The sequence below is a fragment of the Leptodactylus fuscus genome, unplaced genomic scaffold (genome assembly GCF_031893055.1).
Source record: "Leptodactylus fuscus isolate aLepFus1 unplaced genomic scaffold, aLepFus1.hap2 HAP2_SCAFFOLD_338, whole genome shotgun sequence".
NCBI classification, from domain to species: Eukaryota; Metazoa; Chordata; class Amphibia; order Anura; family Leptodactylidae; genus Leptodactylus; species Leptodactylus fuscus.
Window position 1 is genome coordinate 37885 of NW_027440361.1, and position 22576 is coordinate 60460.

A 22576-nucleotide genomic window follows, 5' to 3' on the forward strand; every position below is an offset into this window, starting at 1 on the left:
TACATCATTTGCCATTACCCAATGTTGCAGCACGTTCTTCTTGCAATCTCCAGGACATTGAGATCCCGCTCTTTCTACCCGCGGTCTTACTTTGCCTTCTTCACTGCGGTGTCCCCTGGAGCAGCAGGAGCGGCTGAGGTGGACGTTCCTCACACAATATGGAAGGGTTTTGGGTTCTTTAATATTTCTTGATCTTGGTTGTCACAACGGCCCAACCCCATTGAACGACGGTAAGTAGAGAGAACGTTCCAGTTAGCTCTTCTACACGAGATGTTGACTGCGTCTCAGGCCGCCTAGACTGACATTTGTAATCAGGAGGGGACACTGCAAAATATCCGACTTCACTGCAATCCTGACAGGCAGTGTTGTCTCTGGACTCAATGTGAAGGTGTCACTAGATCTCTCCTCACTCTTCTCCCTCTTCCACCATCCTGACAGGCAGTGTTGTCTCTGGACTCAATGTGAAGGTGTCACTAGATCTCTCCTCACTCTTCTCCCTCTTCCACCATCCTGACAGGCAGTGTTGTCTCTGGACTCAATGTGAAGGTGTCACTAGATCTCTCCTCACTCTTCCACCATCCTGACAGGCAGTGTTGTCTCTGGACTCAATGTGAAGGTGTCACTAGATCTCTCCTCACTCTTCTCCCTCTTCCACCATCCTGACAGGCAGTGTTGTCTCTGGACTCAATGTGAAGGTGTCACTAGATCTCTCCTCACTCTTCTCCCTCTTCCACCATCCTGACAGGCAGTGTTGTCTCTGGACTCAATGTGAAGGTGTCACTAGATCTCTTCTCCCTCTTCCACCATCCTGACAGGCAGTGTTGTCTCTGGACTCAATGTGAAGGTGTCACTAGATCTCTCCTCACTCGTCTCTCTCTTCCACCATCCTGACAGGCAGTGTTGTCTCTGGACTCAATGTGAAGGTGTCACTAGATCTCTTCTCCCTCTTCCACCATCCTGACAGGCAGTGTTGTCTCTGGACTCAATGTGAAGGTGTCACTAGATCTCTCCTCACTCTTCTCTCTCTTCCCCCATCCTGACAGGCAGTGTTGTCTCTGGACTCAATGTGAAGGTGTCACTAGATCTCTCCTCACTCTTCTCCCTCTTCCACCATCCTGACAGGCAGTGTTGTCTCTGGACTCAGTGTGAAGGTGTCACTAGATCTCTCCTCACTCTTCTCTCTCTTCCCCCATCCTGACAGGCAGTGTTGTCTCTGGACTCAATGTGAAGGTGTCACTAGATCTCTCCTCACTCTTCTCCCTCTTCCACCATCCTGACAGGCAGTGTTGTCTCTGGACTCAATGTGAAGGTGTCACTAGATCTCTTCTCCCTCTTCCACCATCCTGACAGGCAGTGTTGTCTCTGGACTCAATGTGAAGGTGTCACTAGATCTCTTCTCCCTCTTCCACCATCCTGACAGGCAGTGTTGTCTCTGGACTCAGTGTGAAGGTGTCACTAGATCTCTTCTCACTCTTCCACCATCCTGACAGGCAGTGTTGTCTCTGGACTCAATGTGAAGGTGTCACTAGATCTCTTCTCCCTCTTCCACCATCCTGACAGGCAGTGTTGTCTCTGGACTCAATGTGAAGGTGTCACTAGATCTCTCCTCACTCTTCTCCCTCTTCCACCATCCTGACAGGCAGTGTTGTCTCTGGACTCAATGTGAAGGTGTCACTAGATCTCTCCTCACTCTTCCACCATCCTGACAGGCAGTGTTGTCTCTGGACTCAATGTGAAGGTGTCACTAGATCTCTTCTCCCTCTTCCACCATCCTGACAGGCAGTGTTGTCTCTGGACTCAATGTGAAGGTGTCACTAGATCTCTCCTCACTCGTCTCTCTCTTCCACCATCCTGACAGGCAGTGTTGTCTCTGGACTCAATGTGAAGGTGTCACTAGATCTCTCCTCACTCTTCTCCCTCTTCCACCATCCTGACAGGCAAAGTGTTGTCTCTGGACTGAATGTGAAGGTGTCACTAGATCTCTCCTCACTCTTCTCCCTCTTCCACCATCCTGACAGGCAGTGTTGTCTCTGGACTCAATGTGAAGGTGTCACTAGATCTCTTCTCCCTCTTCCACCATCCTGACAGGCAGTGTTGTCTCTGGACTCAATGTGAAGGTGTCACTAGATCTCTTCTCTCTCTTCCACCATCCTGACAGGCAGTGTTGTCTCTGGACTCAATGTGAAGGTGTCACTAGATCTCTTCTCCCTCTTCCCCCATCCTGACAGGCAGTGTTGTCTCTGGACTCAATGTGAAGGTGTCACTAGATCTCTCCTCACTCTTCCACCATCCTGACAGGCAGTGTTGTCTCTGGACTGAATGTGAAGGTGTCACTAGATCTCTCCTCACTCTTCTCCCTCTTCCACCATCCTGACAGGCAGTGTTGTCTCTGGACTCAATGTGAAGGTGTCACTAGATCTCTTCTCCCTCTTCCACCATCCTGACAGGCAGTGTTGTCTCTGGACTCAATGTGAAGGTGTCACTAGATCTCTTCTCCCTCTTCCACCATCCTGACAGGCAGTGTTGTCTCTGGACTCAATGTGAAGGTGTCACTAGATCTCTCCTCACTCTTCCACCATCCTGACAGGCAGTGTTGTCTCTGGACTGAATGTGAAGGTGTCACTAGATCTCTCCTCACTCTTCTCCCTCTTCCACCATCCTGACAGGCAGTGTTGTCTCTGGACTCAATGTGAAGGTGTCACTAGATCTCTTCTCCCTCTTCCACCATCCTGACAGGCAGTGTTGTCTCTGGACTCAATGTGAAGGTGTCACTAGATCTCTTCTCTCTCTTCCACCATCCTGACAGGCAGTGTTGTCTCTGGACTCAATGTGAAGGTGTCACTAGATCTCTCCTCCCTCTTCCCCCATCCTGACAGGCAGTGTTGTCTCTGGACTCAATGTGAAGGTGTCACTAGATCTCTTCTCTCTCTTCCACCATCCTGACAGGCAGTGTTGTCTCTGGACTCAATGTGAAGGTGTCACTAGATCTCTCCTCACTCTTCTCCCTCTTCCACCATCCTGACAGGCAGTGTTGTCTCTGGACTCAATGTGAAGGTGTCACTAGATCTCTTCTCCCTCTTCCACCATCCTGACAGGCAGTGTTGTCTCTGGACTCAATGTGAAGGTGTCACTAGATCTCTCCTCACTCTTCTCCCTCTTCCACCATCCTGACAGGCAGTGTTGTCTCTGGACTCAATGTGAAGGTGTCACTAGATCTCTTCTCCCTCTTCCACCATCCTGACAGGCAGTGTTGTCTCTGGACTCAATGTGAAGGTGTCACTAGATCTCTCCTCACTCTTCTCCCTCTTCCACCATCCTGACAGGCAGTGTTGTCTCTGGACTCAATGTGAAGGTGTCACTAGATCTCTCCTCACTCTTCTCCCTCTTCCACCATCCTGACAGGCAGTGTTGTCTCTGGACTCAATGTGAAGGTGTCACTAGATCTCTTCTCTCTCTTCCACCATCCTGACAGGCAGTGTTGTCTCTGGACTCAATGTGAAGGTGTCACTAGATCTCTCCTCACTCTTCTCCCTCTTCCACCATCCTGACAGGCAGTGTTGTCTCTGGACTCAATGTGAAGGTGTCACTAGATCTCTCCTCACTCTTCCACCATCCTGACAGGCAGTGTTGTCTCTGGACTCAATGTGAAGGTGTCACTAGATCTCTCCTCACTCTTCTCCCTCTTCCACCATCCTGACAGGGATGCCATTCAAGTCTCGGGACCTGTTGCATTACTGGAACCCTGTCAGATCACTGTCTTCTAGTAAAAGCCTCCATCATCTCCTCATCTAACTCCTTAGGCCTAGTGCAAGATGACAACAAAGCCCCGAGTCCTGCATCTTCTTTCCTGATGCTGGGTAGAGTCATGTCATGGCATTTCCACAGGAGATCTCACAAGAGACATCTGACTAAATGTCCGCCCGTCTCTTCCCTCTGGATCTTCTGGTCAGAGCTAGGTCCATTACATGACAGAGATGGCCGCTGCCCCATTGTCTACTATAGACAATTCAGGAAACACCCACAAGTCCTACAGGAGGGGCTGGGCCGAAAAGCTCCTTCAGCTGTCCTGGATGAGACTGTCCCACTGTCCACAGCGACAAGATGGCTGACACGTCTGTATGTCCTGCTGACATGATCTATCAGTCTCATATCTATCCATCTAGTCATCAGTGGGTTCTGCTTCTGGGACCATGAGGCCACGTCTCCCCCTCCAGTGGCTTCAGTATGGCCTCCAGGCTACCGCGGTGGGAAATCCTCTATAGACTCTGGGCAGTGACGGAGTAATGTAATAATACAGTGGATATAATAATAAGCCGGAGTAATGTAATAATACAGTGGATATAATAAGCCGGAGTAATGTAATAATACAGTGCATATAATAATAACCCGGAGTAATGTAATAATACAATGGATATAATAATAACCCAGAGTAATGTAATAATACAGTGGATATAATAATAAGCCGGAGTAATGTAATAATACAGTGGATATAATAATAAGCCGGAGTAATGTAATAATACAGTGGATATAATAATAACCCAGAGTAATGTAATAATACAGTGGATATAATAATAAGCCGGAGTAATGTAATAATACAGTGGATATAATAAGCCGGAGTAATGTAATAATACAGTGCATATAATAATAACCCGGAGTAATGTAATAATACAATGGATATAATAATAACCCAGAGTAATGTAATAATACAGTGGATATAATAATAAGCCGGAGTAATGTAATAATACAGTGGATATAATAATAAGCCGGAGTAATGTAATAATACAGTGGATATAATAATAACCCAGAGTAATGTAATAATACAGTGGATATAATAATAACCCAGAGTAATGTAATAATACAGTGGATATAATAATAAGCCGGAGTAATGTAATAATACAGTGGATATAATAATAAGCCGGAGTAATGTAATAATACAGTGGATATAATAATAACCCAGAGTAATGTAATAATACAGTGGATATAATAATAAGCCGGAGTAATGTAATAATACAGTGGATATAATAAGCCGGAGTAATGTAATAATACAGTGGATATAATAATAACCCGGAGTAATGTAATAATACAATGGATATAATAATAACCCAGAGTAATGTAATAATACAGTGGATATAATAATAAGCCGGAGTAATGTAATAATACAGTGGATATAATAATAAGCCGGAGTAATGTAATAATACAGTGGATATAATAATAACCCAGAGTAATGTAATAATACAGTGGATATAATAATAAGCCGGAGTAATGTAATAATACAGTGGATATAATAATAAGCCGGAGTAATGTAATAATACAGTGGATATAATAATAACCCAGAGTAATGTAATAATACAGTGGATATAATAATAACCCAGAGTAATGTAATAATACAGTGGATATAATAATAAGCCGGAGTAATGTAATAATACAGTGGATATAATAATAACCCGGAGTAATGTAATAATACAGTGGGTATAATAACCCGGAGTAATATAATAATACAGTGGATATAATAATAACCCAGAGTAATGTAATAATACAGTGGATATAATAATAAGCCGGAGTAATGTAATAATACAGTGGATATAATAATAACCCAGAGTAATGTAATAATACAGTGGATATAATAAGCCGGAGTAATGTAATAATACAGTGGATATAATAAGCCGGAGTAATGTAATAATACAGTGGATATAATAATAACCCAGAGTAATGTAATAATACAGTGGATATAATAATAACCCGGAGTAATGTAATAATACAGTGGGTATAATAACCCGGAGTAATATAATAATACAGTGGATATAATAATAAGCCGGAGTAATGTAATAATACAGTGGATATAATAATAAGCCGGAGTAATGTAATAATACAGTGGATATAATAATAAGCCGGAGTAATGTAATAATACAGTGGATATAATAATAAGCCGGAGTAATGTAATAATACAGTGGATATAATAATAACCCAGAGTAATGTAATAATACAGTGGATATAATAATAACAACCCGGAGTAATGTAATAATACAGTGGATATAATAAGCCGGAGTAATGTAATAATACAGTGGATATAATAATAAGCCGGAGTAATGTAATAATACAGTGGATATAATAATAAGCCGGAGTAATGTAATAATACAGTGGATATAATAATAAGCCGGAGTAATGTAATAATACAGTGGATATAATAATAACCCAGAGTAATGTAATAATACAGTGGATATAATAATAACAACCCGGAGTAATGTAATAATACAGTGGATATAATAACCCGGAGTAATGTAATAATACAGTGGCTATAATAACCCGGAGTAATGTAATAATACAGTGGCTATAATAATAAGCCGGAGTAATGTAATAATACAGTGGATATAATAATAAGCCGGAGTAATGTAATAATACAGTGGATATAATAATAACCCAGAGTAATGTAATAATACAGTGGATATAATAATAACAACCCGGAGTAATGTAATAATACAGTGGATATAATAACCCGGAGTAATGTAATAATACAGTGGATATAATAACCCGGAGTAATATAATAATACAGTGCATATAATAATAACCCGGAGTAATGTAATAATACAGTGGATATAATAATAAGCCGGAGTAATGTAATAATACAGTGGATATAATAATAACCCAGAGTAATGTAATAATACAGTGGATATAATAATAAGCCGGAGTAATGTAATAATACAGTGGATATAATAATAACAACCCGGAGTAATGTAATAATACAGTGGATATAATAATAACAACCCGGAGTAATGTAATAATACAGTGGATATAATAAGCCGGAGTAATATAATAATACAGTGGATATAATAATAACCCGGAGTAATGTAATAATACAGTGCATATAATAACCCGGAGTAATATAATAATACAGTGGATATAATAAGCCGGAGTAATATAATAATACAGTGGATATAATAAGCCGGAGTAATATAATAATACAGTGGATATAATAAGCCGGAGTAATATAATAATACAGTGGATATAATAACCTGGAGTAATATAATAATACAGTGGATATAATAAGCCGGAGTAATATAATAATACAGTGGATATAATAACCTGGAGTAATATAATAATACAGTGGATATAATAAGCCGGAGTAATATAATAATACAGTGGATATAATAAGCCGGAGTAATATAATAATACAGTGGATATAATAAGCCGGAGTAATATAATAATACAGTGGATATAATAAGCCGGAGTAATATAATAATACAGTGGATATAATAACCCGGAGTAATGTAATAATACAGTGGATATAATAACCCGGAGTAATATAATAATACAGTGGATATAATAAGCCGGAGTAATATAATAATACAGTGGATATAATAACCCGGAGTAATATAATAATACAGTGGATATAATAACCCGGAGTAATATAATAATACAGTGGATATAATAACCCGGAGTAATATAATAATACAGTGGATATAATAACCCGGAGTAATATAATAATACAGTGGATATAATAAGCCGGAGTAATATAATAATACAGTGGATATAATAAGCCGGATTAATATAATAATACAGTGGATATAATAACCCGGAGTAATATAATAATACAGTGGATATAATAAGCCGGAGTAATATAATAATACAGTGGATATAATAACCTGGAGTAATGTAATAATACAGTGGATATAATAAGCCGGAGTAATATAATAATACAGTGGATATAATAACCCGGAGTAATATAATAATACAGTGGATATAATAAGCCGGAGTAATATAATAATACAGGGACGGGCTCTTTTCCCACCACCACTGGCGCTCACCTTGAATCCACACTTGTCTTGCACCTCCAGTGGGACGATGGTCACCTGCTCCATCCCGGCCAGCAGCTCATGGTGATATTCTTGGATGAATCGGAGCTCTGATGACTCCATGTGGACCTCGGCTTCTTCAGTGTTGGCCCAGGTCTTCACCATCGGTGGACTTGCTTGTGTGACCTCCGCTTCACATGGACCTGTGTTCTCCTCATGGTCAGTCACGGCTGAGCCTCTGACCCGCTCCTCACATGGCTCCACTATGACCGGGTCCTTGAGCAGCTCCTCCTGGCAGTCCTGATCCTCCACCTCCTCCTCTGTTTTTATGACCGTCTGCTGCCCGTTTTGTATATCTTTATTGCCACTGGCCCCCTCCTGGGGCTCTTCTTCTGGGGGTCTGACCTCCTCGGCAGACCCCATGACAGAAGGGAAGTATGGAGAGACAGACAGCTGGACGTTCTGCAGGACATGCGACCGGCTCAGGACTCGCGCGGCCACTGCAATAGACAGAAAACATGAGACAGCCGCGTGTAGCTGACAGGCACTAGAGACATGTCTAGAAGGGCTGCCCTCAGCACACAAAGGGTTAATGAGCTGCCATCTTTGTGGGCGGTCACTCACCACTGACATCACAGAAGGACACAATGGCAGCAGCATTGTTCCTGAGCATGGTCAGCGACTTTACTCTGCCACCTCCACTCCGCCGATTCTCAAAATACATCTCTAGGAGCTCGGCTGAGACTCCGCCCCCGAGGTTCTCCACCAGGAGGTCGGCGCAGAGCCGGAGCCGCTGCACAGACGGCGATGATCCATGCACTGGCCGCTTCTCCACACTTCTCTCCAAATTGGCAAATTCTAGAGAAAGAAAACTTATTAGATGGGTGAGATGAGACTACACCCCAATCCCCGCCCCACCCCCGAGCAGCACTCACCTTCATCACTCAGGGGCTCATGGAAGGTGATGATGAGCGACCTCCGGTCTGAAGAGCGCACCATTACAAACTCATCGCGGAGGCTTACTTTCTCCACATACAGTTCTAGCAAATCCTCTTCAATCTCCGGGTGAAGACCACACAAGGCCACCTTGCCCGGATCCCATGGTGGAGGACGCCTCAACTGGATGGGGACAGACTGCACGCGGTGCTCCTCCTTACACAAGACCTTCTCTGCATCTGGAAATACGCAAATCTCAGCAGACTACAACCCCCAACCAGACCATAACACAACCCCACTATACCCCATACATAGCAGACTACAACCCCCAACAGGACCATAACACAACCCCACTATACCCCATACATAGCAGACTACAACCCCCAACAGGACCATAACACAACCCCACTATACCCCATACATAGCGGACTACAACCCCCAACCAGACCATAACACAGCCCCACTATACCCCATACATAGCAGACTACAACCCCCAACCAGACCATAACACAACCCCACTATACCCCATATATAGCAGACTACAACCCCCAACAGGACCATAACACAACCCCACTATACCCCATACATAGCAGACTACAACCCCCAACAGGACCATAACACAACCCCACTATACCCCATACATAGCGGACTACAACCCCCAACCAGACCATAACACAACCCCACTATACCCCATACATAGCAGACTACAACCCCCAACCGGACCATAACACAACCCCACTATACCCCATACATAGCGGACTACAACCCCCAACCGGACCATAACACAACCCCACTATACCCCATACATAGCGGACTACAACCCCCAACAGGACCATAACACAACCCCACTATACCCCATACATAGCGGACTACAACCCCCAACCAGACCATAACACAACCCCACTATACCCCATACATAGCAGACTACAACCCCCAACCAGACCATAACACAACCCCACTATACCCCATACATAGCAGACTACAACCCCCAACCGGACCATAACACAACCCCACTATACCCCATACATAGAGGACTACAACCCCCAACAGGACCATAACACAACCCCACTATACCCCATACATAGCTGACTACAACCCCCAACAGGACCATAACACAACCCCACTATACCCCATACATAGCGGACTACAACCCCCAACAGGACCATAACACAACCCCACTATACCCCATACATAGCAGACTACAACCCCCAACAGGACCATAACACAACCCCACTATACCCCATACATAGAGGACTACAACCCCCAACAGGACCATAACACAACCCCACTATACCCCATACATAGCTGACTACAACCCCCAACCGGACCATAACACAACCCCACTATACCCCATACATAGCAGACTACAACCCCCAACCGGACCATAACACAACCCCACTATACCCCATACATAGCGGACTACAACCCCCAACAGGACCATAACACAACCCCACTATACCCCATACATAGCGGACTACAACCCCCAACCGGACCATAACACAACCCCACTATACCCCATACATAGCAGACTACAACCCCCAACCGGACCATAACACAACCCCACTATACCCCATACATAGCGGACTACAACCCCCAACCGGACCATAACACAACCCCACTATACCCCATACATAGCGGACTACAACCCCCAACAGGACCATAACACAGCCCCACTATACCCCATACATAGCTGACTACAACCCCCAACCAGACCATAACACAACCCCACTATACCCCATACATAGCAGACTACAACCCCCAACCGGACCATAACACAACCCCACTATACCCCATACATAGCGGACTACAACCCCCAACCGGACCATAACACAACCCCACTATACCCCATACATAGCGGACTACAACTCCCAACCGGACCATAACACAACCCCACTATACCCCATACATAGCGGACTACAACCCCCAACAGGACCATAACACAACCCCACTATACCCCATACATAGCGGACTACAACCCCCAACAGGACCATAACACAGCCCCACTATACCCCATACATAGCAGACTACAACCCCCAACAGGACCATAACACAACCCCACTATACCCCATACATAGCGGACTACAACTCCCAACCGGACCATAACACAACCCCACTATACCCCATACATAGCGGACTACAACCCCCAACAGGACCATAACACAACCCCACTATACCCCATACATAGCGGACTACAACCCCCAACCGGACCATAACACAACCCCACTATACCCCATACATAGCGGACTACAACCCCCAACAGGACCATAACACAACCCCACTATACCCCATACATAGCGGACTACAACTCCCAACCGGACCATAACACAACCCCACTATACCCCATACATAGCGGACTACAACTCCCAACCGGACCATAACACAACCCCACTATACCCCATACATAGCGGACTACAACCCCCAACAGGACCATAACACAACCCCACTATACCCCATACATAGCGGACTACAACCCCCAACAGGACCATAACACAACCCCACTATACCCCATACATAGCGGACTACAACCCCCAACAGGACCATAACACAACCCCACTATACCCCATACATAGCGGACTACAACCCCCAACCGGACCATAACACAACCCCACTATACCCCATACATAGCGGACTACAACCCCCAACAGGACCATAACACAACCCCACTATACCCCATACATAGCGGACTACAACCCCCAACAGGACCATAACACAACCCCACTATACCCCATACATAGCGGACTACAACCCCCAACAGGACCATAACACAGCCCCACTATACCCCATACATAGCTGACTACAACTCCCAACCGGACCATAACACAGCCCCACTATACCCCATACATAGCGGACTACAACCCCCAACAGGACCATAACACAACCCCACTATACCCCATACATAGCGGACTACAACTCCCAACAGGACCATAACACAACCCCACTATACCCCATACATAGCGGACTACAACCCCCAACAGGACCATAACACAACCCCACTATACCCCATACATAGCGGACTACAACCCCCAACAGGACCATAACACAACCCCACTATACCCCATACATAGCGGACTACAACCCCCAACCGGACCATAACACAACCCCACTATACCCCATACATAGCGGACTACAACCCCCAACCGAACCATAACACAACCCCACTATACCCCATACATAGCGGACTACAACCCCCAACAGGACCATAACACAACCCCACTATACCCCATACATAGCGGACTACAACCCCCAACCGGACCATAACACAACCCCACTATACCCCATACATAGCGGACTACAACCCCCAACAGGACCATAACACAGCCCCACTATACCCCATACATAGCGGACTACAACCCCCAACAGGACCATAACACAACCCCACTATACCCCATACATAGCGGACTACAACCCCCAACAGGACCATAACACAACCCCACTATACCCCATACATAGCGGACTACAACCCCCAACAGGACCATAACACAACCCCACTATACCCCATACATAGCGGACTACAACCCCCAACAGGACCATAACACAACCCCACTATACCCCATACATAGCGGACTACAACCCCCAACCGAACCATAACACAACCCCACTATACCCCATACATAGCGGACTACAACCCCCAACAGGACCATAACACAACCCCACTATACCCCATACATAGCGGACTACAACCCCCAACAGGACCATAACACAACCCCACTATACCCCATACATAGCGGACTACAACTCCCAACAGGACCATAACACAACCCCACTATACCCCATACATAGCGGACTACAACCCCCAACAGGACCATAACACAACCCCACTATACCCCATACATAGCGGACTACAACCCCCAACCGGACCATAACACAACCCCACTATACCCCATACATAGCGGACTACAACCCCCAACAGGACCATAACACAACCCCACTATACCCCATACATAGCGGACTACAACCCCCAACAGGACCATAACACAGCCCCACTATACCCCATACATAGCGGACTACAACCCCCAACAGGACCATAACACAACCCCACTATACCCCATACATAGCGGACTACAACCCCCAACAGGACCATAACACAACCCCACTATACCCCATACATAGCAGACTACAACCCCCAACCAGACCATAACACAACCCCACTATACCCCATACATAGCGGACTACAACCCCCAACCGGACCATAACACAACCCCACTATACCCCATACATAGCGGACTACAACCCCCAACAGGACCATAACACAACCCCACTATACCCCATACATAGCGGACTACAACCCCCAACAGGACCATAACACAACCCCACTATACCCCATACATAGCGGACTACAACCCCCAACAGGACCATAACACAGCCCCACTATACCCCATACATAGCGGACTACAACCCTCAGTATTACAACTCCGTACAGTGATGGTTAGAGGAATCCAGAAGGATGAAGGGGGGGCATAACACACCAAACCCCGAGAGCCCCTCCCCCACTTACCAGAAAGGTTCTCAAATGTGACCATCGCCTGAGATCCATTGCGGATGTACGAGGAGACCGGACCCCCCCCAGAGAGACGATCACTCTCTAAGTACAGGATCAGGAAGTCCGTATCAACATCATCCGTCAGGCCGAGGACCTCCAACTCCATCCTGAAAGAGACGACATCATGTACAGAGACCCCACAACAAGCCCCCCATAATATATCACATACAGAGACCCCACAAGCCCCCCATAATATATCACATACAGAGACCCCACAACAAGCCCCCCCCATAATATATCACATACAGAGACCCCACAACAAGCCCCCCCCCATAATATATCACATACAGAGACCCCACAACAAGCCCCCCCCCATAATATATCACATACAGAGACCCCACAAGCCCCCCATAATATATCACATACAGAGACCCCACAACAAGCCCCCCCCATAATATATCACATACAGAGACCCCACAACAAGCCCCCCCCCATAATATATCACATACAGAGACCCCACAACAAGCCCCCCCCCATAATATATCACATACAGAGACCCCACAACAAGCCCCCCCCCATAATATATCACATACAGAGACCCCACAACAAGCCCCCCCCATAATATATCACATACAGAGACCCCACAACAAGCCCCCCCATAATATATCACATACAGAGACCCCACAACAAGCCCCCCCATAATATATCACATACAGAGACCCCACAAGCCCCCCATAATATATCACATACAGAGACCCCACAACAAGCCCCCCCCATAATATATCACATACAGAGACCCCACAACAAGCCCCCCCCCATAATATATCACATACAGAGACCCCACAACAAGCCCCCCCCCATAATATATCACATACAGAGACCCCACAACAAGCCCCCCCCCATAATATATCACATACAGAGACCCCACAACAAGCCCCCCCCATAATATATCACATACAGAGACCCCACAACAAGCCCCCCCATAATATATCACATACAGAGACCCCACAACAAGCCCCCCCATAATATATCACATACAGAGACCCCACAAGCCCCCCATAATATATCACATACAGAGACCCCACAACAAGCCCCCCCCCCATAATATATCACATACAGAGACCCCACAACAAGCCCCCCCCATAATATATCACATACAGAGACCCCACAACAAGCCCCCCCCCATAATATATCACATACAGAGACCCCACAACAAGCCCCCCCCATAATATATCACATACAGAGACCCCACAACAAGCCCCCCCATAATATATCACATACAGAGACCCCACAACAAGCCCCCCCCATAATATATCACATACAGAGACCCCACAACAAGCCCCCCCATAATATATCACATACAGAGACCCCACAAGCCCCCCATAATATATCACATACAGAGACCCCACAACAAGCCCCCCCCCATAATATATCACATACAGAGACCCCACAACAAGCCCCCCCATAATATATCACATACAGAGACCCCACAAGCCCCCCATAATATATCACATACAGAGACCCCACAACAAGCCCCCCCCCATAATATATCACATACAGAGACCCCACAACAAGCCCCCCCATAATATATCACATACAGAGACCCCACAACAAGCCCCCCATAATATATCACATACAGAGACCCCACAACAAGCCCCCCCCCCATAATATATCACATACAGAGACCCCACAACAAGCCCCCCCCATAATATATCACATACAGAGACCCCACAACAAGCCCCCCATAATATATCACATACAGAGACCCCACAACCCCCCCCCATAATATATCACATACAGAGACCCCACAACAAGCCCCCCCCATAATATATCACATACAGAGACCCCACAACAAGCCCCCCCCATAATATATCACATACAGAGACCCCACAACAAGCCCCCCCCCATAATATATCACATACAGAGACCCCACAACAAGCCCCCCCCATAATATATCACATACAGAGACCCCACAACAAGCCCCCCCATAATATATCACATACAGAGACCCCACAAGCCCCCCATAATATATCACATACAGAGACCCCACAACAAGCCCCCCCATAATATATCACATACAGAGACCCCACAACAAGCCCCCCCATAATATATCACATACAGAGACCCCACAAGCCCCCCATAATATATCACATACAGAGACCCCACAACAAGCCCCCCCCATAATATATCACATACAGAGACCCCACAACAAGCCCCCCCATAATATATCACATACAGAGACCCCACAACAAGCCCCCCCATAATATATCACATACAGAGACCCCACAACAAGCCCCCCCCATAATATATCACATACAGAGACCCCACAACAAGCCCCCCCATAATATATCACATACAGAGACCCCACAACAAGCCCCCCATAATATATCACATACAGAGACCCCACAACAAGCCCCCCATAATATATCACATACAGAGACCCCACAACAAGCCCCCCATAATATATCACATACAGAGACCCCACAACAAGCCCCCCCATAATATATCACATACAGAGACCCCACAACAAGCCCCCCCCATAATATATCACATACAGAGACCCCACAACAAGCCCCCCCCATAATATATCACATACAGAGACCCCACAACAAGCCCCCCCCATAATATATCACATACAGAGACCCCACAACAAGCCCCCCATAATATATCACATACAGAGACCCCACAACAAGCCCCCCATAATATATCACATACAGAGACCCCACAACAAGCCCCCCCATAATATATCACATACAGAGACCCCACAACAAGCCCCCCCCATAATATATCACATACAGAGACCCCACAACAAGCCCCCTGCCAGTATTACCGGGGTTTCTTCTGCTTCTCTCAGTAATCGTGGAGTTAATGTCTGATAAAATACCAGGAAGAGAAGTCACAGGAGAGAAACGAAAGTAGGAACGTGATAGGAGGGCGGGGAGGGGCCCGGGTACAGCAGTCACATTACTAGGAGGGGCCCACAGGCAGCGGGGAGGGGCCGGAGTATCAAATCAAATAAGCTTTATTAGCACGTCCGAATAGATATTTGGCATTGCCAAAGCTAGTAAAGTGTGTGTGTGTGTGTGTGTGTGTGGTGGGGGTGGGTGGGGGTGGGTGGTTTGGGGTATAACAGTCCATGGAGTCTCATCTTCCTCTGGTTTGGTGACAGCTGGACACGTATTGGGCAGTGATCTCCACAGTGGCCTCTTCTTCTCCCAGTAGGATGTAGAGTTTCCTCTTCTCCCAGTCTGGGATGTGGGCAGAGAGTCTTTGGTAGTAGACGGCCCTCATAGCTGAGTATTTGGTGCAGTGTAGCAGGAAGTGGGTCTGGTCTTCTAGGACCCCCTGGTCACAGTGCTGGCACAGTCTCTTCTCCCGTGGCTTGTACGTCTGCCTGTATCGCCCCGTCTCTATCTCTAGGTTGTGGGCGCTCAGTCTGTACTGGCTCAGGGTCTGTCTGTGCTTGGGGTGGCGTATTCTCTCCAGGTAGGTGGCCATGGTGTAGTCCCTTTGTAGGGATTGGTACACATTGGTGAGTTTCTTGGAGTTATTTATTTGGTTTCTCCATTCTTCAATGTACCGCTCTCTGTTTGCCTCTGTGGTCGCCTTTATTTCGGCCTTGGTTATCATCTGTTGGTGTTTTTGGTTTGGTGGTTGGCTGCTGTTTGGTTGGTGAGTGTCTGGTTTGCTCCGGTGGCTTAGCCAGGCTTGGTGGTGGTAGGAGTCGCTCCCCTGGATGTGTGCCTGGAAAGCTAGCGCCCTCTTCTGTATGGTGAGCCATAGGGGGAGTCTGCCTAGCTCTGCCCTGCAGGCCATGTTGGTGGTGCTGCGATGGACATGGAGCAGGTATTTGCAGAACTCCAGGTGGAAGTTCTCTGTTGGGCTGGAATCCCACCTTGACTGGTCTGGGTAGGTGGCTGGGCCCCAAACCTCACTGCCATAGAGAAGGATCGGGGAGATGACTGCGTCAAATATCTTCAGCCAGACCCTCACCGGTGGTTTGAGGTGGTACAGTTGTCTTCTGATGGCGTAGAAGGTTCTGCAGGCTTTTGCTTTCAGGGTTTCTATTGCTGCTTTGAAGCTTCCTGATTGGCTGAGCTCCAGCCCCAGGTAGGTGTAGCTGTTGGTTTTCTCCAGTGTGGAGCCATTCAGTGTGAATTGTGGGGTGGTGGAGGCTTTATTGTGGCCCTTCTTCTGGAATACCATGACTTTGGTCTTCTTCTGGTTGATGGGTAGGGCCCATGTGGTGCTGAATTTTTCCAGCACTGACAGGCTTTCTTGGAGGTCTTTCTCGGTGGGGGCCAGGAGTAGGAGGTCATCGGCGTATAGCAGGAACTTCACCTCTCGATTGTTCAGGGTGAGGCCTGGGGTTGGTGAGGCCTCCAGGGCTGTAGCCAGTTCATTGATATAGATGTTGAAGAGCGTTGGGCTCAGGCTACAGCCTTGTCTGACCCCTCGGGCCTGTTGGAAGTATGCTGTCCTTTTCCCATTCACCTTCACACTGCACTGGTTTCCGGTGTAGGAGCTCTTGATGACGTCGTACGTTCTTCCTCCTATTCCACTCTCTAGGAGTTTCAGGAGTAGGCCTGGGTGCCATACTGAGTCGAACGCCTTCTTAAAGTCTACGAAGCAGGCGAATATCTTGCCTCTTCTGGTGTTGTGGACGTGCGTCTTGATGAGGCTGTGCAGGGTGTAGATATGGTCTGTGGTGCGGTGGTTTGGCATGAACCCTGCTTGGCTCTTGCTGAGGACCCCGTGTTGTGTGAGGAAGGTGAGGATTCTGTTATTGATGATGCTGTTGAACAGTTTCCCCAGCTATGTGCTGCTGACGCAGATCCCTCTGTAGTTGTTAGGGTCATATTGGTCCCCATTCTTGTAGATGGGGGTTATGAGGCCTTTGTTCCAGTCTTCGGGGAAGTGTCCAGCATTGAGCACGAGGGTGAATAGCTTTGCCAGTGCCGCGTGTATTGCTGGAGGGCTGTATTTCATCATCTCTGGTAGGATGCCGTCAGGGCCACTGGCCTTTTTGCCTTTCAGCACGGCAATTCTTTCCTGTATATCTTTTATGGTGATTGGCGAGTCCAGAGGGTTCTGGAAGTCTTTGATGACTTTCTCCATGTCCCTCAGTTTGGTGATTATCTGTTGCTGTCCTGGAGTTAGTTCTTCTTCTGGGATGTTTTTGTAGAGACCTCTGAAGTAGTTGAGCCAGATATTGCCATTTTGGATGTGGAGGGTACAGCACTCACATTACTAGGAGGGGCCCACAGGCAGCGGGGAGGGTCCGGGGTACAGCAGTCACATTAGTAGGAGGGGCCCGCAGGCAGCGGGGAGGGATCCGGGGTACAGCAGTCACATTACCAGGAGGGGCCCACAGGCAGCGGGGAGGGTCTGGGGTACAGCAGTCACATTACTAGGAGGGGCCCGCAGGCAGCAGGGAGGGTCTAGGGTACAGCAGTCACATTACCAGGAGGGGCCCACAGGCAGCGGGGAGGGTCTGGGGTACAGCAGTCACATTACTAGGAGGGGCCCGCAGGCAGCAGGGAGGGTCCGGGGTACAGCAGTCACATTACTAGAAGGGGCCCACAGGCAGCGGGGAGGGGCCGGGGTACAGCAGTCACATTACCAGGAGGGGCCCACAGGCAGCGGGGAGGGTCTGGGGTACAGTAGGCACATTACTAGGAGGGGCCCACAGGCAGCGGGGCCCGAAACTGATCCCAGCCAGATCTGCCCTCTCCTTGGCGCGCCCTCCCTTCTGCGTCTCGCTGTGCGTCCATATATTAGTTTACACCCATAAGTGGGGTACTATGGTAGTCCAGAGAACTTGCATAACAAATTGTTGGGAGCGATTTCTCCTTTAACCCCTTGTGAATCTGCAAATTCTAGGGCTAAACGAAAATATTAGGAAAATAAAATCAAATTTGAAAATTTCACCTCCATTTTGTCTTCATTCCTGTTAAGCACTTATAGGGTTAAATTACTCGGTATATGTTGCTTTGGCTTATGTAAGGGGTGCAGTTCTGAAAATGGGGTGACTTATGGGGGGCTTTAATACAGGGGGCTTTCAAAACCCCTTCATAACTAGATTCGTCCCTTAAAAAATGGGTTTTGGAAATTTTTTGAAAATTTTGAATATTGTTGTTTCACTTGTAAATCTTCTAATGTCCGGAAAAAATAAAAGGGCGACTAAAGTCTGATGTGACATAAAGCCGAGACCTGGGCCATGAGATTTAGGATAGATGGCGGTCTGACTATCTGTATGCAATGCACATCGTATCAAACTTTATAAAATGCAGAGTTTTCAAAATTTCCACCAAACTGCCAATTTTTCATAATTAAACACAAAACATATCAACAAAAGTTTACCACTAACATGAAGTACAATGTGTTACGAGAAAACAATCTCACAATCACTTTGGTAAGTTAAAGCGTTCCAGAGATATTGCCACATAAAGTGACACATGGCAGCTATGAAAGATCAAGCTCGGGCAGGAAGTCAAAAAGTGCCATCGGCGGGAAGGGGTTAAAAAGCTCCAGCAGCAACACTTCAGCAGAGCTTGGCTGCAGAGCTGACAGAGAGGTCATAGATGTGGAGCGGTGTCCCGGATGATTCTGCTGGATTCTGGATTTCTGTTCCTCTAGCTGAGGTCACCTGTTCTATGTTAGTTAGTGCCGGGCAGGGAGGGATTTCTGGATTGTTTCCTTCTGTTGCTGCACTGCCTATCTGACGGAAAATAAACTTACCACCTAGCAACCCCAGACCCTGACAACATTATATATATATATATATATATATATATATATATATATATATATATATATATATATATATATATACACACACATACACACACCCCATCTCCAAGAGATAACACAACCATATATACCCCAACTGCAGAATACAAGTCCTATAACAGTCAGATATATCCGGGAGAGAGGAAACTGCAGAATACAAGTCCTATAACAGTCAGATATATCCGGGAGAGGGGAAACTGCAGAATACAAGTCCTATAACAGTCAGATATATCCGGGAGAGAGGAAACTGCAGAATACAAGTCCTATAACAGTCAGATATATCCGGGAGAGGGGACACTGCAGAATACAAGTCCTATAACAGTCAGATATATCCGGGAGAGGGGACACTGCAGAATACAAGTCCTATAACAGTCAGATATATCCGGGAGAGAGGAAACTGCAGAATACAAGTCCTATAACAGTCAGATATATCCGGGAGAGGGGAAACTGCAGAATACAAGTCCTATAACAGTCAGATATATCCGGGAGAGGGGACACTGCAGAATACAAGTCCTATAACAGTCAGATATATCCGGGAGAGAGGAAACTGCAGAATACAAGTCCTATAACAGTCAGATATATCCGGGAGAGGGGACACTGCAGAATACAAGTCCTATAACAGTCAGATATATCCGGGAGAGGGGACACTGCAGAATACAAGTCCTATAACAGTCAGATATATCAGGGAGAGAGGAAACTGCAGAATACAAGTCCTATAACAGTCAGATATAGCCGGGAGAGAGGACACTGCAGAATACAAGTCCTATAACAGTCAGATATATCCGGGAGAGAGGAAACTGCAGAATACAAGTCCTATAACAGTCAGATATATCCGGGAGAGGGGACACTGCAGAATACAAGTCCTATAACAGTCAGATATAGCCGGGAGAGAGGAAACTGCAGAATACAAGTCCTATAACAGTCAGATATATCCGGGAGAGGGGACACTGCAGAATACAAGTCCTATAACAGTCAGATATAGCCGGGAGAGAGGACACTGCAGAATACAAGTCCTATAACAGTCAGATATAGCCGGGAGAGGGGACACTGCAGAATACAAGTCCTATAACAGTCAGATATAGCCGGGAGAGGGGAAACTGCAGAATACAAGTCCTATAACAGTCAGATATATCCGGGAGAGAGGAAACTGCAGAATACAAGTCCTATAACAGTCAGATATATCCGGGAGAGGGGACACTGCAGAATACAAGTCCTATAACAGTCAGATATAGCCGGGAGAGGGGAAACTGCAGAATACAAGTCCTATAACAGTCAGATATATCCGGGAGAGGGGAAACTGCAGAATACAAGTCCTATAACAGTCAGATATATCCGGGAGAGGGGACACTGCAGAATACAAGTCCTATAACAGTCAGATATAGCCGGGAGAGGGGAAACTGCAGAATACAAGTCCTATAACAGTCAGATATATCCGGGAGAGGGGACACTGCAGAATACAAGTCCTATAACAGTCAGATATATCCGGGAGAGAGGAAACTGCAGAATACAAGTCCTATAACAGTCAGATATATCCGGGAGAGAGGAAACTGCAGAATACAAGTCCTATAACAGTCAGATATATCCGGGAGAGGGGACACTGCAGAATACAAGTCCTATAACAGTCAGATATATCCGGGAGAGGGGAAACTGCAGAATACAAGTCCTATAACAGTCAGATATATCCGGGAGAGGGGAAACTGCAGAATACAAGTCCTATAACAGTCAGATATATCCGGGAGAGAGGAAACTGCAGAATACAAGTCCTATAACAGTCAGATATATCCGGGAGAGAGGGAAACTGCAGAATACAAGTCCTATAACAGTCAGATATATCCAGGAGAGAGGACACTGCAGAATACAAGTCCTATAACAGTCAGATATAGCCGGGAGAGGGGAAACTGCAGAATACAAGTCCTATAACAGTCAGATATATCAGGGAGAGGGGACACTGCAGAATACAAGTCCTATAACAGTCAGATATATCCGGGAGAGGGGAAACTGCAGAATACAAGTCCTATAACAGTCAGATATATCCGGGAGAGAGGAAACTGCAGAATACAAGTCCTATAACAGTCAGATATATCCGGGAGAGGGGAAACTGCAGAATACAAGTCCTATAACAGTCAGATATATCCGGGAGAGGGGAAACTGCAGAATACAAGTCCTATAACAGTCAGATATATCCGAGAGAGGGGAAACTGCAGAATACAAGTCCTATAACAGTCAGATATATCAGGGAGAGGGGACACTGTAGAATACAAGTCCTATAACAGTCAGATATATCCGGGAGAGGGGAAACTGCAGAATACAAGTCCTATAACAGTCAGATATAGCCGGGAGAGAGGATAGTGCAGAATACAAGTCCTATAACAGTCAGATATATCCGGGAGAGAGGAAACTGCAGAATACAAGTCCTATAACAGTCAGATATATCCGGGAGAGGGGAAACTGCAGAATACAAGTCCTATAACAGTCAGATATATCCGGGAGAGGGGACACTGCAGAATACAAGTCCTATAACAGTCAGATATATCCAGGAGAGAGGACACTGCAGAATACAAGTCCTATAACAGTCAGA

At 46.4% G+C, this 22576-nt stretch overlaps 1 protein-coding gene across 1 annotated transcript in view; it reads right to left on the bottom strand.

Annotated features, from left to right (window-relative positions):
* PARP10 (poly(ADP-ribose) polymerase family member 10) overlaps positions 1-16129 on the bottom strand; it is a 30192-nt gene extending 14063 nt beyond the window's left edge. The window contains exons 1-5 of the mRNA XM_075261742.1: positions 16037-16129; positions 13222-13373; positions 8726-8965; positions 8415-8648; positions 7803-8290 (exon numbers count right to left, since the gene is read on the bottom strand). Coding sequence (XP_075117843.1) covers positions 7803-8290; positions 8415-8648; positions 8726-8965; positions 13222-13372 — 1113 coding nt within the window. The 5' untranslated portion in view covers position 13373; positions 16037-16129. The remainder of the gene's footprint in view (positions 1-7802; positions 8291-8414; positions 8649-8725; positions 8966-13221; positions 13374-16036) is intronic.
* Between the last annotated feature and the right edge of the window lie 6447 nt (positions 16130-22576).